General features: G+C 51.0%; 1 protein-coding gene across 7 annotated transcripts in view; it reads left to right on the top strand.

Moving 5' to 3' along the window:
* The window catches only part of TNIP1 (TNFAIP3 interacting protein 1), a 44,320-nt gene that overhangs the window by 19,884 nt on the left and 10,331 nt on the right, over positions 1–14,105 (top strand). For 5 of the 7 annotated variants that reach the window (XM_070793867.1, XM_070793869.1, XM_070793866.1 and 2 more), the window contains 8 exons: positions 411–491; positions 3,450–3,641; positions 6,360–6,454; positions 7,959–8,079; positions 10,714–10,773; positions 11,882–11,971; positions 13,634–13,699; positions 13,861–13,992. In XM_070793867.1, the coding sequence (XP_070649968.1) occupies positions 411–491; positions 3,450–3,641; positions 6,360–6,454; positions 7,959–8,079; positions 10,714–10,773; positions 11,882–11,971; positions 13,634–13,699; positions 13,861–13,992 (837 nt within the window). The remainder of the gene's footprint in view (positions 1–410; positions 492–3,449; positions 3,642–6,359; positions 6,455–7,958; positions 8,080–10,713; positions 10,774–11,881; positions 11,972–13,633; positions 13,700–13,860; positions 13,993–14,105) is intronic. The other 2 variants (XM_019965260.2, XM_019965258.2) reach the window with 1 other exon arrangement.

The following is a 14,105-nucleotide window of genomic DNA, read 5'->3' as shown; positions in this document are numbered from 1 at the left end:
GCCCCCTGCACAGAGTCCTGACCACTGGACCACCAGGGAAGTCATGAAAACACTTTATAAGTGCATGGCCATTTAAAAAAGATAAGATCCTAAAATGCTAAGTACTTTGAAGGTCAGCTAGCCCAGTATCCCTGTTTTACACATGAGGAAACTGGCCATGGAGGATGTGACCTCAAGTCACACAGTGGGCTGCCCAGCAGACTTGCTGGGATTTATTCCTGCTTCGTGGTTTGTAAGCTCAGCCTGGGCTGGCTCCTCCCACAAGGAGGGGCTGCCCAGAGGACTTGGATGTGAGAAGGGATTTTTGTCCCTCCATTCTCTGCCCCTTCCATAGTCTCAGCTATAAGGTCCATAGAGGAGGGGCGAGGGGTTTTCTCCCAGGCGTCCCCTGACTCCCTTTTTCTATACAGAACACCTCCTCTGAATTTGAAGTGGTCCCCACCGAGGGGCCTTCTTCACCGGAGAGCAGCGGCCACACCAGAAATACGATGGTGAGTGGATGGCAGGTCCCTGGGAACATCCCGCATCTCCTCTCTGTTTCAGTCACCTGGCCCCGGGTGAGAGGCACAGGACACGCTCACATCCCCTGGGCAACTCGGAGTCACTTGGGATAGGCTCGAGCGGCCAGCGCTGGGGGGTGTTTCTCGCTCACATATGCAAATACGTGACTGGTGACTTCCCCGTGGGCCACACGAGTACCAACCATTGTGAAAGTCCAGGCACGTTGCCAGCCCTGCTGCCTCCGCCAAGCGGCCAGCACCTCTGCACACTATGACTCAGCCTTTGGGCCTGTAGGCTTGTAGCCCGGGTAGAGTAGAAAGGGTCAGAGGAACCCAGAGCAGCTTGAGGCAGGTGATTGGCATTTTGTGCAGGCTCTTGGGTCCCCCCAGGCTCCCCTTTGGGGCATGTAGGTAGGAGGTTAAACCTTGCGCTCACACACACACAAGCATACACAGTCCACCAGCTCTGAGGTGTCTACCTGGTCCCCACTTTACCCTACTTTGCTGCCTTTATTCCAACTATGTCGCCCTGCTCTCTCTCAAAATGGCAGACTTACTGGAGAACCATTGAGAAAGGCATGGAACATTCTTTAGAAATCTTCCACTTCTCACCCTCTCCTCCTTCTCCCTCCCTCCTCCCTTGGAGATATTTTGATTGTTACACAGGCAGCAGGTCGTCTAACCCTTCACTGATGCCTTGGTTTCCGCTGCCTTATTTTGGGCACGAATGTTGCTCTTTAAAGTGAAAGGCTTTGGGAAGTGGGAACTGGAGAGCGGAGGGAAGTGAGGCAGAAACTACGGTTCCCATTACAAACCTTGGAGAACAATGTGACTCTTTAAGCTGTGAACAGTTGATTAAAATGTTAAAATTTCAAGTTAAATGCCGGAAAATACATTAACATATAAAAATTAAAAATATTGAATTAGCAAGGCAAGATACAAAAAGGTTGCTCTTTGGTTCACTGATTGTCTCTTGTATGTGTCAGTCCCCGGGGTGAGGTCTCCATCAGGCCCACACAGCTTACACTAGCGAGGCTTTGGGGACACAGGGCAGCTCTGGGTCTCGGGAAGGTTCTGTGTTTCATCCTCTGGGAATGTCAGCCCCTGGTCCTGTTGTGTCCCTGAGGGTTCTGAGAAGCTGGCCAAGGAGGCACGATTCCCCTGCCCCTACCCCGCCCCCTACCGCCTGCTCTGGAAGCATTTCACTCTATGACCCTGAACTTCATCTCCTCAGTAGGTTCGTCCTTCGCCCCACCGTGAGCTTAGTCTGTGCTGAGCAAAGACAAGACAGCCTCCCTGTCCTCTGGGAGCTTGCAGGCTAGTCGGAGAGGTCTGAGAGATGACACAGGTCACCAGCTTTAAAAAGAGTACCATTGGCCACCTCAGACCCTGTGTGGAAAGAGGCAGTGCGGGAATGAAGGCAGAATTGAAGCAGCAGCAGCACCTGTTAGAGTGAGGTGCTGACGGTATGAGGGAGCCATTCACTGGACACCGTGCTGTGGCCCTCAGGGCATTTCCACTGCTGCAGAGTTCAGACGAGGGAAGTCACTGCAGATGGAGTATCAGGAAGCCCACGGTCTGGCCCTGGCTCTGCCACTGACTCATGAGCAGCCTTCTTTGGGCAGCCTTCTTCTCCCCACACTTTGGTTTCTAGACCCGAACCTTGAGGCTTCATGTAGCTCTGACGTCCTGTGACTCGCATCAGTGTGATGGAGGGCCTGCTAGAGCCGCTTACAGCAGGCAGGGCCAGGAAGGATGAACAGAGGGGACACCAGGGGAATGAAGGCTGAGGAGACGTGGGGCCTGGGGGCTCAGGCAGGGGAAGGTGGGCACTCAGGTGCCTGGCTGGGGAGCTGGGGGCTTAAGACACTCAGCTGTCAGGTACCCCTGTGGATCCTTGGACATGGTGTTGGCATAGCTAAGGCAGTCTGTGTTCTAGACAGAGGAGAGAGAGAGAGTGACCGGTTCTGAGAATGGACTATCTTGCCCATAGTTTCCTTCCTATCTTAATTCTCTCCTAGACTGGGTATCTTTGAACTATATAGAGCTATGATTCTCTCTTTTTTAAATTAATTAATAATTTTTGGCTGTGCTGGGTCTTTGTCGCTGCGCACGGGCTTTTCTAGTTGTGGTTAGCAGGAACTAAGCGCTTGTTGTGGTGCTAAGCGCTTGTTGTGGTGCACAGACTTCTTATTGCTGTAGCTTCTCGTTGCACAGCATGGGCTGTCAGCATGCAGTCTTCAATAGATGCGGCTAATGGGGTCTAGAGTATGGGCTCAGATGGATTTAGTTGCCCTGCAACGTGTGGGGTCTTCCCAGACCAGGGACCAAACCTGAGTCCTGTGTATTGGCAGATGGGCTCTTAACCACTGGACCACCAGGGAGGTTCTAGAGCTATGCTTCTTAGTGTGTTTTGAGTCTCGGGTCCTTTGAGAAGTTGGTGAATGCTTGGACCATTGCCCAGAAGACGCTGGTACAGACATGACGGACAGTCTCGATGTCTGCTGGCCAAGCCTTACTGAGTGGAAGCAGCAGTGCTGTAGACAGAGGGATATTGTTCCCTGGGCTTGCTGCTTTCATGTGTCAGTCAGTTCACCTCCAGGGGACCCTGTGGGGCAGAAGGGGAGAAAGGGTGTGTATGCGTGCAGGAGATGAGGATTCTGAGGCCCCATAAACACGTGACTGACCCAGAGGCCCTTGGCGAGGCCAGAGTGTGGGAGGAAGGTGGCTCCATTACTGGTGAGACAGCCAGTGGCCCGGGAGTCCTGGGGCCTGCCCTGTGAGTCAGCCCCAGACAGGGAACCTGGGTAACTGGAGAATTTCCCTAGGCTGAGCTGGGATCAGAGGGGGAAACTGAGTCATGAGGAATGGGGAAGCAGAGGGAGAAAGGCTGGAGAGGCCTGCTCAGACCGTGGTGAAGAGCGGTCCGCCCCCACCCTCCACCCCCAGGAGCTGGGCCCCCTGCCTCAGGAGGACAGCACCCTGATGCTGCACCTGCAGCGCCTGGAGACCACCCTCAGCGTGTGTGCCGAGGAGCCCGACCACAGCCAGCTCTTCACGCACCTGGGCCGCATGGCCCTCGAGTTCAACCGGCTGGCCTCCAAGGTGCACAAGAACGAGCAGCGCACCTCCATCCTGCAGGTGAGGCCGGGCCCGGGGCGGGCGGCCCGGGATTGGCCGTGTGGTCCCCCTCTGCTTCCTCCAGCTCTCCTGGGGCATCCAGGGGACCACAGGGACTTCCGAGGGCATGGCTGGGGACCCGTCTCGGGCTTCTTGTTCAAGGTGGTGAGCGGGGTAAGGAACTTGTGTGAGGGGACGAGGAAGGAAATTGGGAAATGGTGGGGTGGGTGATGCACATTTCATGGTGGGGGTGACTGTGGAGGCGGTGGATGCGGCAGGTTGGCAGCATCCTTGCTTTTGTTCTTCACATACAGGTGTGGACAGGGAGGGGACAGGCCCCTTGTATGTTACTGCCCTGCCCCCTGAAGCAGGAGCATCATTATCCCCACCTCACAGCGCGGGCTGTAGCCCTTGAGAGGTGATTTTTTTTTTTTTTTTTTGCCTAAGATCCCCCAGTTAGTAGATGGTACAGCTAGAATTTGAACCTCTATGTCTTATTCCAAAGTCCATGCTCTTAACTACCATCCCAGCCTGCCTCCCCAGTGGAGGAGGCTTCCCCTTCATAACCTTTCCTGTGCTGTGAGAATGAAGTTATATTTCCTTCCTAGGCCAGGTGTACAGCAGAGTGATTGTCACACACACAGACCCACACACATATTCTTTTTCAGATTTTTTTTTGGCCATGCTGTGCGGCGTGCAGGATCTTAGTTCCCCGACCAGTTATCAAACCCATGCCCCTGCGCTGGAAGCACAGAGTCTTACTCACTGGGCCTCCAGGAAGCCCCATCCCTTATTTTCCTGTCAGGTTCCTGTTTGTTTCCTTCTTAGCTCTTAGCATAGTTTGTAATAGTTTTATTAAGTGGTTTCTTTGTATTTGTTTTCCCTATGCTCCCTGCTAGAATGTAGGCCTCACAAAAGGGGCAGCGCCTTGGATATGTCCACCACTGCTGGTGTCTGGCACTTCCTGGTGCGGGATGTGCATTTGGTAAATGAATGAATTAACGAACAGATGGATTCACACATGAGCTCTCTTAGCCACTTTGAGGGAAGATAGTGACCTTCATGATGACCTCTCTCGATCTGCTTTGTGCCCAGGGTATTTGCCTCTTGCCCAGAAGGATAGCACGTGAGGCCTCGTCCTGACCTCTTAGTGCCCAAAGCAGGATGTTCTGTTCCCTGGAGGCCCCACCCAGGGCCGTGGCATCCTGTGTATTTTCCCAGCCTGTGGGTGGAGGTAGATTAATCAGGTCCCTCCTCATTCTTTCATTGATTCGTTTCTTGGTTCCCTCAGCATTTCCAAGGCCAGGCATGGCATGAGGCCTCTGCTGGGCATTGCAGTCAGGCATAATGGTTTTCTGCTCCTTCACGTCTGATCACCGTCGAGTTCCAGGCTGTCACAGGGGCTGGATTTGGCTGTGGAAACAAGCAGCTCTGAAATCTCCCTGCATACTATAAACATTTTCCCTCCTGTTCTGTGTGGCAGGGGCTTGTTTCTGCTTTGTAAGCTGAATTGTGTAGCTTTGGGAAAGCTGTGAGGCTCCACTGAGGTGGTGAGTGGCAGAGCACCCCACTGTGTATGGGTCACAGGTTAGGTGCTCACTAGATATCTGTTGAAAGATTGAGTCGTTTCATCCTGACCTGGTGTGTCACCGTTACTCGTTAGCCACTCCCTTCCTTCCGTCTGTGAGGCCCTGAATCTGGCTGCCTGTCTTCCACGTCCCCCACCTCACAGCACTTCAAACACGCATCCTCAAAGGTTATCGAGGGCCTGGCAGCTGACGAGGCTGTTGTGTTCTCCCAGTCTTGTAGGTCCTCATAGCAGCCCTGTAAGGGAGGCAGGAGAGGTGCAGTTTCTCCACTTTGTAAGGGAAGGAAATGTGCCTCAAAAGTGAGGGAATCCTGAGCCACACTGGAAATTGGTGAGGTCTTGACCCGATACCCTGTCTTCCCACTTGCCAGCTGACAACCTCACAACCGGCCCCCCTCTGATGCCTCATTCATTCTCCAAATCGCCTAAGCTCTAGGTCTCTTAGGACTCAGATCTTCACGGTCCTTCATTAATTTGGCAGTTCAGTCATTCGGTTGTATGTTCCTTCAGCGGGATTGAGTGTTGAGCTGAGCTGGACCCTGGGCTAGGTGGGTGTCCTGCAGGGGACAAGAGAGTGGTGAGGGGACCCCAGCCTTCTGGAAGCTTGTGGACTAGTAGGGGTGGGGTGGGTGGACACAAAGAAAGTAGTGACACTGATGATTCTGTGGCTGTAATTGTCACAGGTACCAGGAGGGTGAGGGCAGGCGACTGTGGGCAAGGATAACGGAGGTGACCTGGCTTACCTGAGATGTGGGAGTCAAGGAGGACTTCTCGGAGGAGGTTTGACATCTAGGCCAAGGCCGGAAGCAGGAGTAGAAGTCAGCCAGGGGACAGCTGGTGTGGAAGAGCATTTTAGGCTGTGGGAACAGAGGGGGAGGGATGACCTTGGAGGACCAGAAGGCCTTGTGGCTGACTCTTGGTCAGGCCTCCTCATGGCTGGCTCCTGAGGGAGCTGATGCCAAGAGGAGCCTGGGTGGGACTTTGGCTTGACTCCTGCTGTCCCAAGAGGAATTGGGTGAGGCCATGCAATGGGGATATCGTGTTGGGACGTGGTGTGGTTATAGTGCCTCCCCCGACCTCCAGCATCATTCTGCATTTGGGGTGCACTCCTTCCCTTACTTTGCCCCCATCTCCCTCTCTCTGCCTTGCAGACGCTCTGTGAGCAGCTTCGGAAAGAGAACGAGGCCCTGAAGTCCAAGCTGGATAAGGGCCTGGAACAGCGGGATCAGGCTGCTGAGAGGCTGCGGTAAGTCCAGGCTCCACAGAGAAGGTGTGAGGAGCTGGGTGGGAGAGGCGGGCAGTGGTGTGTGGAACTGATTTCTGGGTTGAGAGCGCTGAGCCCTGTGCCCAGCTCTGCTTTGGATGTCAGGTGTCTTGGTCCTCCTCGTCAAGTATTTCCTCTCTGGTCCATTTAATACCGTGAGGAGTGTTTGTGTATAAAGTGCCTTCAGAGCTTCAGAAGGTCTGGACGAAAGTGCACTCCTACCTTGGGAACCTGCCTGTTAGCAACAGCTTGCTGGCTGTTGGAGACGGAGCTCTGGACTTTGCTGCCCTCTGCTGGTCACCATCCTGTCCTGCTCTGTTTCCTGAGAACTGTCAGGGAATGCTCTTCTGGGCTGGCTCCTGGTCTCAGACTTAGTTGTGCGTCAGAATCACCAAGGGTCAGGAAAGGCATTGAAAGTTTGCACTCTCCACCCTCTCTCCTGTGCTGAGATTCTGATTCAGTGGGTCTGGGGCGAGACCTAGGTGTCTGCATTTTCCAGTGGGCCCATAAGCACATTTTCTGTAGTTGGAGTATATAAGTGGGTCAAGGATCACCCCAGAGAAACACTGGTCTTGACCATCAGAGCTCAGCCCTTTGAGATCATGTGGGCCAAACCCCTCACCCTGCAGAGGGAAACTGAGGCTATTTTCACATGAAACCCAGCTGGCAAACAGAATACGAAGAAATCCATATTTCAGTCATGCGTGAATCCACATCACCGTTTGTCTTGTATCTTTTATCACCTACTTTATTATTTACTTAATAATTTAATTTGCATCATGTTTTTACTGAAGATTATTATAAAGAAAACTTACACTAGAGTAACTGGAAAACAACATTACTTGGAATAAATAGAAGATGCCTCCAACAATAAATACAACAAAAATGGAAAGATGATTAATTCTGGTGAATTGCCCACTAAAGGCTCTGAACCTTGAAGGCTGCTCTTTCTCAGTCAACACGGGACATTTGCAAGCGCTGGAGAGGCGCTCAGGACCTGAGCACCAAACTGAGACTTACCCTGTGCAGGATGTCTGAGGATAATTGGAAAGGGTGGAAGTTTCTCAGGGAGTGTGATCCAGAATTATTTCTTTATTTGGCCACACCATGCAGCATGCAGGATCTTAAGTTCCTTGACCAGGGATCAAGCCCACACCCCGCAGTGGAAGCCTGGAGTCTTAACCACTGGACCACCAGGATGTCCCAGTCCAGGGTTATTTAATGCAGTGTGGGTGTATCCTGAAGATCTCACGTATACAGACATCCCATAGTTGGGGATGGATTGTTGGTGACGATCAGAGAATTCCAGAGAGGTCCTGCAGAGTGGCGTGAGGATGCCATTTGTAGTTCCACCTGAGGGCAGGTCTCAAGGACTCTCCTTACTCCCCAGGACTCAGCTTCAATTCAGACAAGTGAGATGTCTGAGACGCCCTGTCTCCTCTACCTGGGGCCGGCAGTATGACCTCTCTGTTTGCCTCCAACCCAGGGAGGAAAACCTGGAACTTAGGAAGTTGTTGATGAGCAGCAGTAAAGACGGTGCCTCTGGGCGGCCAGGCTCACCAAAGATGGAAGGCGCAGGCAAGAAGGGGGCGGCGGCACCGCAGCAGGTATGTGGTCATAAACTCCTTCCCCAGAGCCCGATGGCCAGTGCCCAGCCTCCAGGGCAGCGAGCCAGTCCCACTGCTGGAAGGTTCTAGTTGTTAGACAGCATTTCCTTGGCTTGTTCTGACAGTCCACCTCCCTGGAGCTTCCACTTCTCAGCCCATATTCTGCTGCCAGCCACAGGGAGCGTCCCATTCCCTGGAACATACGCTTGGCCTGTGGGCTGTGACTGTGGTTCTGTGGGGTCCCCATACCTTCTCCAGGCTGAATAGCTGCAACTCCTTCAGTCATTTGTGCTGTCTGGGCATCCCCCTAAACTCATTCCAGTTTGTCAGTCTCTCTTATAGGGTGGCTCCCAGAATCAGTTTAATGTCTCAGATACTCCTAGTGGAATTAGGAGGTTAGGTTGAGAGAGCCCCTGAGGGGACTGTGTTAAGCTCCTGTGGTCGTGCTCCGGGAGCCTCTGACATGCAGAGAAGAGGGTGTGGGCTGACTCAACAAGGCCTTCGAATACCCTGGGCCCACTTGCCTCCTCCCCACTGCTGCTCCCAGTGCTGGGTCACATCCAGTTCCTGCATGGGAGCTGGCTGGCCCCTCGCCTGGTCTGTGTCTTCCTGCAGAGCTGAGTAGCAGCTTTTTACTGACATATTTTTCTTCTCTAATGAGGTTTAATGGCTGCACAGCCATCAGTGTCTTTAACAATCCCCACACTTGTATAATAGCAATAATTATCCTAATAACTTAATTCCTTATTACTATGTGACAAGGTAGAATTAACCCAGGATTTGCAAATTCATTATCTGGTTTGGACTTCCTCTCTACATGTCAGGGAGGCAAGGCAGGGACTCTTAATCCATGAGACTGCCATGGCTGTTTATGGCAGGAGGTTTGGAGAGGCCGTGTGACATCACACTGTCCAGATTCCTGTATCTACCTGCTGCTATCAGGCAGACGTGGGGTGACAGGATGACATGCTGATGAATGAATGGCCTTCTGATTCACAGCTCATGAAGCCCCTCTCTTCTTCTGCTTATGCCTCACATCAGGGCCTGCCTTGTCTGTCCTCCTGTGGGAGTGCCTTGTGGATTCTCCTGATCTCCTCTGTATTCACAGTGGTGTATAGGCAGCCCTCTTCACTTTTCCAAAGCCCTTGACATCACTGGTGTCTAGGAAGGCCAGATGCTCTTACTGCCTTGCCAGGGAGGGAGGTACCATAAGAGGCTTGCATAGCAGGTGTTGGTGAAGCCTGTGCCTTGCAGTTACATGTGGGTTAAATGCAGGTTCAACCCACCTCTTGTCAGCGCTGCCACCTTGGACAGGTTACATGAACTTTCTGACCTCGGTTTCCTCCTCTGTGAGATGGAGATAATAACACCTACCTCAGAGGATGATTGGAGAGTTCAGTGATGTGATGCCTGTGAAGTAGATTTAGCACTTGGCAAGTGGTAAACTGAACACTGACGGTCACTTTTAGTGACAGATTTGGTCTCTCTTCTCTGTGGACAGGGGCTTCCCTGGTGGCTCAGCTAGTAAAGAATCCACCTCCAATGCCAGAGACCTGGGTTTGACCCCTGGGTTGGGGAGATCCCCTGGAGAAGGGGACCCACACAGTATTCTGGCCTGGAGTCCAGTCCATGATGTCACAAAGAGTCGGACACGACAGAGCGACTTTCATTCACACTCACTCATTCTCTGTGTAGCTTAAGGGTGCATCTCCAGGAGCACCCCCCTCTTCTTCCTTCCCCAGTAATGTTAAGCACAGCTCCCCTCCAGGAGGCATCAGGCTTCTAGGGGCAGGCCCATCTCTCACTTTTCTTAAAGGAGGTGGCGTTCCTGGAGGACTCCCCTAGCCCTCTCCCCTTCCTTCTGGGTTCTGTGGTGTACTTATAGACCTTAGCCTGCAGGAGCGCTTGAGCCTCACCAGTTCATTCGGGACAACCCTGCCAAGTCACAGGGGAGTGTGTGTGTGTGTGTGTGTGTGTGCGTGTGTGTGTGATGGGGGGCAGTGGGAGGGCAAGGAGTGGAGAGAATGTGGACAGTGACTCCAGGACAAATGCTGTCAGGCCTACAGGATGTCAGAGGTTGGGGCCTGTCCTGTTTGATCTCGTACTGAGAGTGTGGGCCTTGGCCTACATCATGCAGGGCCTTAGAGGTAGACCTGCTGTTCAGTTTCTTTCCTTTTCTTTTTTTTGGTGTTCAATTTCTGAATTGATGACATCCTCCTGCTGTTTCACCTCAACGCTTCATATTTTTAAAAAGTTTTTTTTTTAACTTTTTATTTTGGTGTAACTGTAGATGTGCAGAAGAGTAGCAGAATAGTGCAGAGAGTGCCCATCTCCCGATTGCCTTGACATCTTACGTACCCATGGTTCAGTGATCAACACCAGGAAATGACCATTGCCACGATACTATTAGCTAAACTGCAGACTTGGTTCAGATTTCACCTGTTTCTCATTCGTGCCCTTTTTCTGTACTAGGATCAAATCCAGGATCTCACATTGTATTTAGTTGTACCAACTCTTCAGTCTCCTCTGCCTGTGACAGCTCCAGTGGTTCTTGTCTTTCATGAGCTTGAGGCTTTCAGCTATTTTGTAGAATGTCCCTCAATTTGGGCTCCTCTGGTGTTTTCTTATAATTAGACTGATGTTGTGGATTTGGACAAGAAGACCACAGGAGTGACATCTTGTAACACGTCAAGGGTACGTGACGTCAGTATGTCCATTTACACCCAGTCTTGACCATTTGGCTGAGGGTCTGTCTGTCAGGTTTCTCCATAATAAAGAGACTAATTTTTCTTTTGTAATTAATATTTATTTTCCAGGGTATACTTGAGACTGCAAATGGCGCTGTTTCTCTTTATACTTATTTTAGTAAACACTGGCAGATCTTGACTGCCGTGATTATCACTACAGCCTTCTTACGGTGATTTTGGATTTCCCTCATTCCTTCTCTGTTTACTAATTGGGATTCTTCTTGTCCCTTCTCCCCCATTTATTTTTTTATTCATCTGTTTCTATTAATGTGGACTCAAGGATATTTTATCCTTTGGCTTATAACCCAACACCGCCGTGATTTATTTTCTTGTTCAAATTCTTCCTGCTTTGGTCATAGGAAGTTCTTCCAAGTTGTCTCCTATGCCCATTTGACATGCCTTTCTTCTTCTGATGATGATTGAACACTTCCTTACTTTCTATAGTGTCACAAGTTGCTCCATACTCACCTTATATTTTCTCTGCCCCAGCCATGACGTTAACCACTTCTCCAAGGAGCCCTGTTTCTTTTTGTTGGAGAATGCTATTTAGAAACCAAGATCTGTGCTCATTGTTACCTGAGTGACACTGCTTTAGGCCCTCAGAGGCCAGAGCAAGGAAATACATGTACTGATCACACATGCACACGTGTCTTTACTTGTATATTTTTTAATAAAACATTTTAAAAATAAACACTTTATAAAGTATTTTTAAAAATAGTTAACTCTTGCCTTCAGAGGACTTTTGGCTGATGCGTGGAGGAGGGGAGGGCAGCTGGCAGTGCCATAGAGATAGAGCCTGAACAGGGAAAGAAGTGTCTATGGGGAGGAGGGTGGGGGTAAAAAGGGCCTCGGAGCCACTGAGGATTGGGGAAGGGGAATAATGGTCTGTGTGGATGTAAGAGGCTCAGTTATGGTTGGGACTGGTGGGTGAGAGGGTAGAGGGGCAGGAGACAGGAGGCTGGGTCTCAGGGGTGAGTAGCCTTGGAGGAGCACTGAGTGGGCGAGAGAATTGCTGTGTGAGGCTCTGCTGCAGGCCCCTCTGTGTTCCTCCTCAGGCTGGTGTGACGACAAGTAAAATCCCAGAGGTGGGGTCCCTGGGTGCGGCTGAGAAGAAGGTGAGGATGCTGGAGCAGCAGCGCACAGAGGTAAGTGGCTGGAGGGGGTGGTGGGGGTCAGGGAAGATCCTTTCCCCCTTCCGGGGCCAGCAGGACAAAGGCCCTTCCTGGCCCCTGGCTCTGACTGGTCTCTGTGATGAGCTGTCATGGTGACCACTGAACCATCTGCCCAAGGATGAGACATGCTGCCTTGCTCTGGGCTCTTGTCTCGTAATCAGTCCCCCTGCCCATAGGAGTCGCTCTGAGCACATGGCATTCAGGGCATGGCCTATCATTGTTGAAGGGGGCTTAGTTTAGAAAGGCTCCCATGGTGAACCTTGAGTGGTGGCGAGAGGTTGTGATAGGAGGCAAGTGCAGCATCAGGAATGGGGAGCCTGTCACCTGTCACCATGCAGCTGGTTCAGGAAGGGTCTGTCACAGAAGGAGAGACCCCTTACCTGCTTGTAGCACTGCTCCCAATCAGCCGAGAGTCTCCAGAAGTGGAGGCTCTTCCTTGTGTCTCATGCGTGTTCCGCCCTGATGTCTCTGGACCAGAGGTGGGAGCCTGATCTTCTCCGTTGACTGAGCCTCTCCTTTCCACGCAGTTCAGGCCCTTGTCTCAATCCCTGGGCCTCTCTGCCCTCCCTTGTCCTCCAGCACATTTGAAAGTTAGGCTCCACTGGTCTTTTGTTTAGGCGCATATTCATTTTAGTTTTCTTTCTGTATTGCTGTAAGATATATATTTTTTTTATTACAAAGATAATATAAAAAAATACTCATTATGAAAAGATGGAGTGTCTCACCTCCTGGAAATGACCACAGTTGATAACAGTTCTTTGCATATTCCTGAATTTTGTCTGTGTACTTACTGATGTATGATGTTTTTAAAAATGATATCAAAATACCACATTGCAGATTGCTTTTTTCCTTTCTTAAAATTAGCTGTATCTTTGAGGGTATTTATTATATTTATATATAAAAGTATACTCTGTGATTCTCTAATTCTGAGTACTTTTTATCATATTTTAATGTTTTTGGAATTGGAAAGGATGCCCTTTCCATTGTTTTATTAATTTAATGATGGATTGTTTTCCTTCACTGAAGAATTGTTGATATATCAAAATTATGGCAAGTAATTAGTGTCATCTCAGAACATAGGCAATGTATCAGGCACCCAGCTTTCTGAGTAGCTGTGCTGTGCTCCATTTTCTGTTTAATTCTACCATTTCCTTAGCCTACTTCCCATGCTCAGGTTTGCCTCGATCTTTTTTTTTGCAATATAAATGCTGTTGAGATGATCACTAATACACATATTTTTTACACACTTGTGCAAGTGCTTCTCTTGGCTACCTCTTTCAGAGTGGAATTATGTGGCTAAAGAGAACTTGAAGTTAATACATAGTCCCGAATTGCCCTCTGCATGGGTGTGGGTCCCACACCCATGGTATAATTCTGGTATAATTCTAAACCAGAATTATGTACTGTTTCTGTGTCTTGGTGTTAGTCTTGCTTTCCTGGTGAGGGTAAAATGTGGCAGTTGATAAAGCTGACTCACTTTGAGGAAAAGTTGTGAGAAGCACAGGATCAAGGCAGCGTGTGGACCCACCACCCACACACGCTGCACGATGTGCCTGCAAAGCTGGTGGTGGTGGCGTTGGCTCTCTTTGGTCCTCCTCTGCTAATCTCCTGATAACCCCAGTCTCTCCCCCACAGCTGCTGGAAGTGAACAAGCAATGGGACCAGCATTTCCGGTCCATGAAGCAGCAGTACGAGCAGAAGGTATTGTGAGGGTGATGGGAACTCCAGGCCGCACCCCTGCTTCTCCACTGGTCTCTCAGGGCATCCTCAGCGCCACGCATGCTGCTGCCTCGCCACAGCCTTGGTCTGTATGTGTCCACCCTGGCCCTCATACCCTCCCTCTCTCCTGCCTCTGCTCCCAGATCACGGAGTTGCGACAGAAGCTGGCGGACCTGCAGAAGCAGGTGACTGACCTGGAGGCTGAGCGGGAGCAGAAGCAGCGTGACTTTGACCGCAAGCTGCTCCTGGCCAAGTCCAAGATAGAAATGGAGGAGGCAAGTATGACTGTGGGTCTCGCAAACTCAGCTCCAGAGGCCTGCTCTCCTCCCCATCAGCCAGGAGCTGGGGGTGGGGGTTGGGAGACCCAGTTCCCTCTCTGACTCTGGTA

The sequence above is a fragment of the Bos indicus genome, chromosome 7, assembly GCF_029378745.1.
Source record: "Bos indicus isolate NIAB-ARS_2022 breed Sahiwal x Tharparkar chromosome 7, NIAB-ARS_B.indTharparkar_mat_pri_1.0, whole genome shotgun sequence".
Lineage (NCBI taxonomy): Eukaryota > Metazoa > Chordata > Mammalia > Artiodactyla > Bovidae > Bos > Bos indicus.
This window is presented reverse-complemented; position numbering and strand designations above follow the sequence as displayed.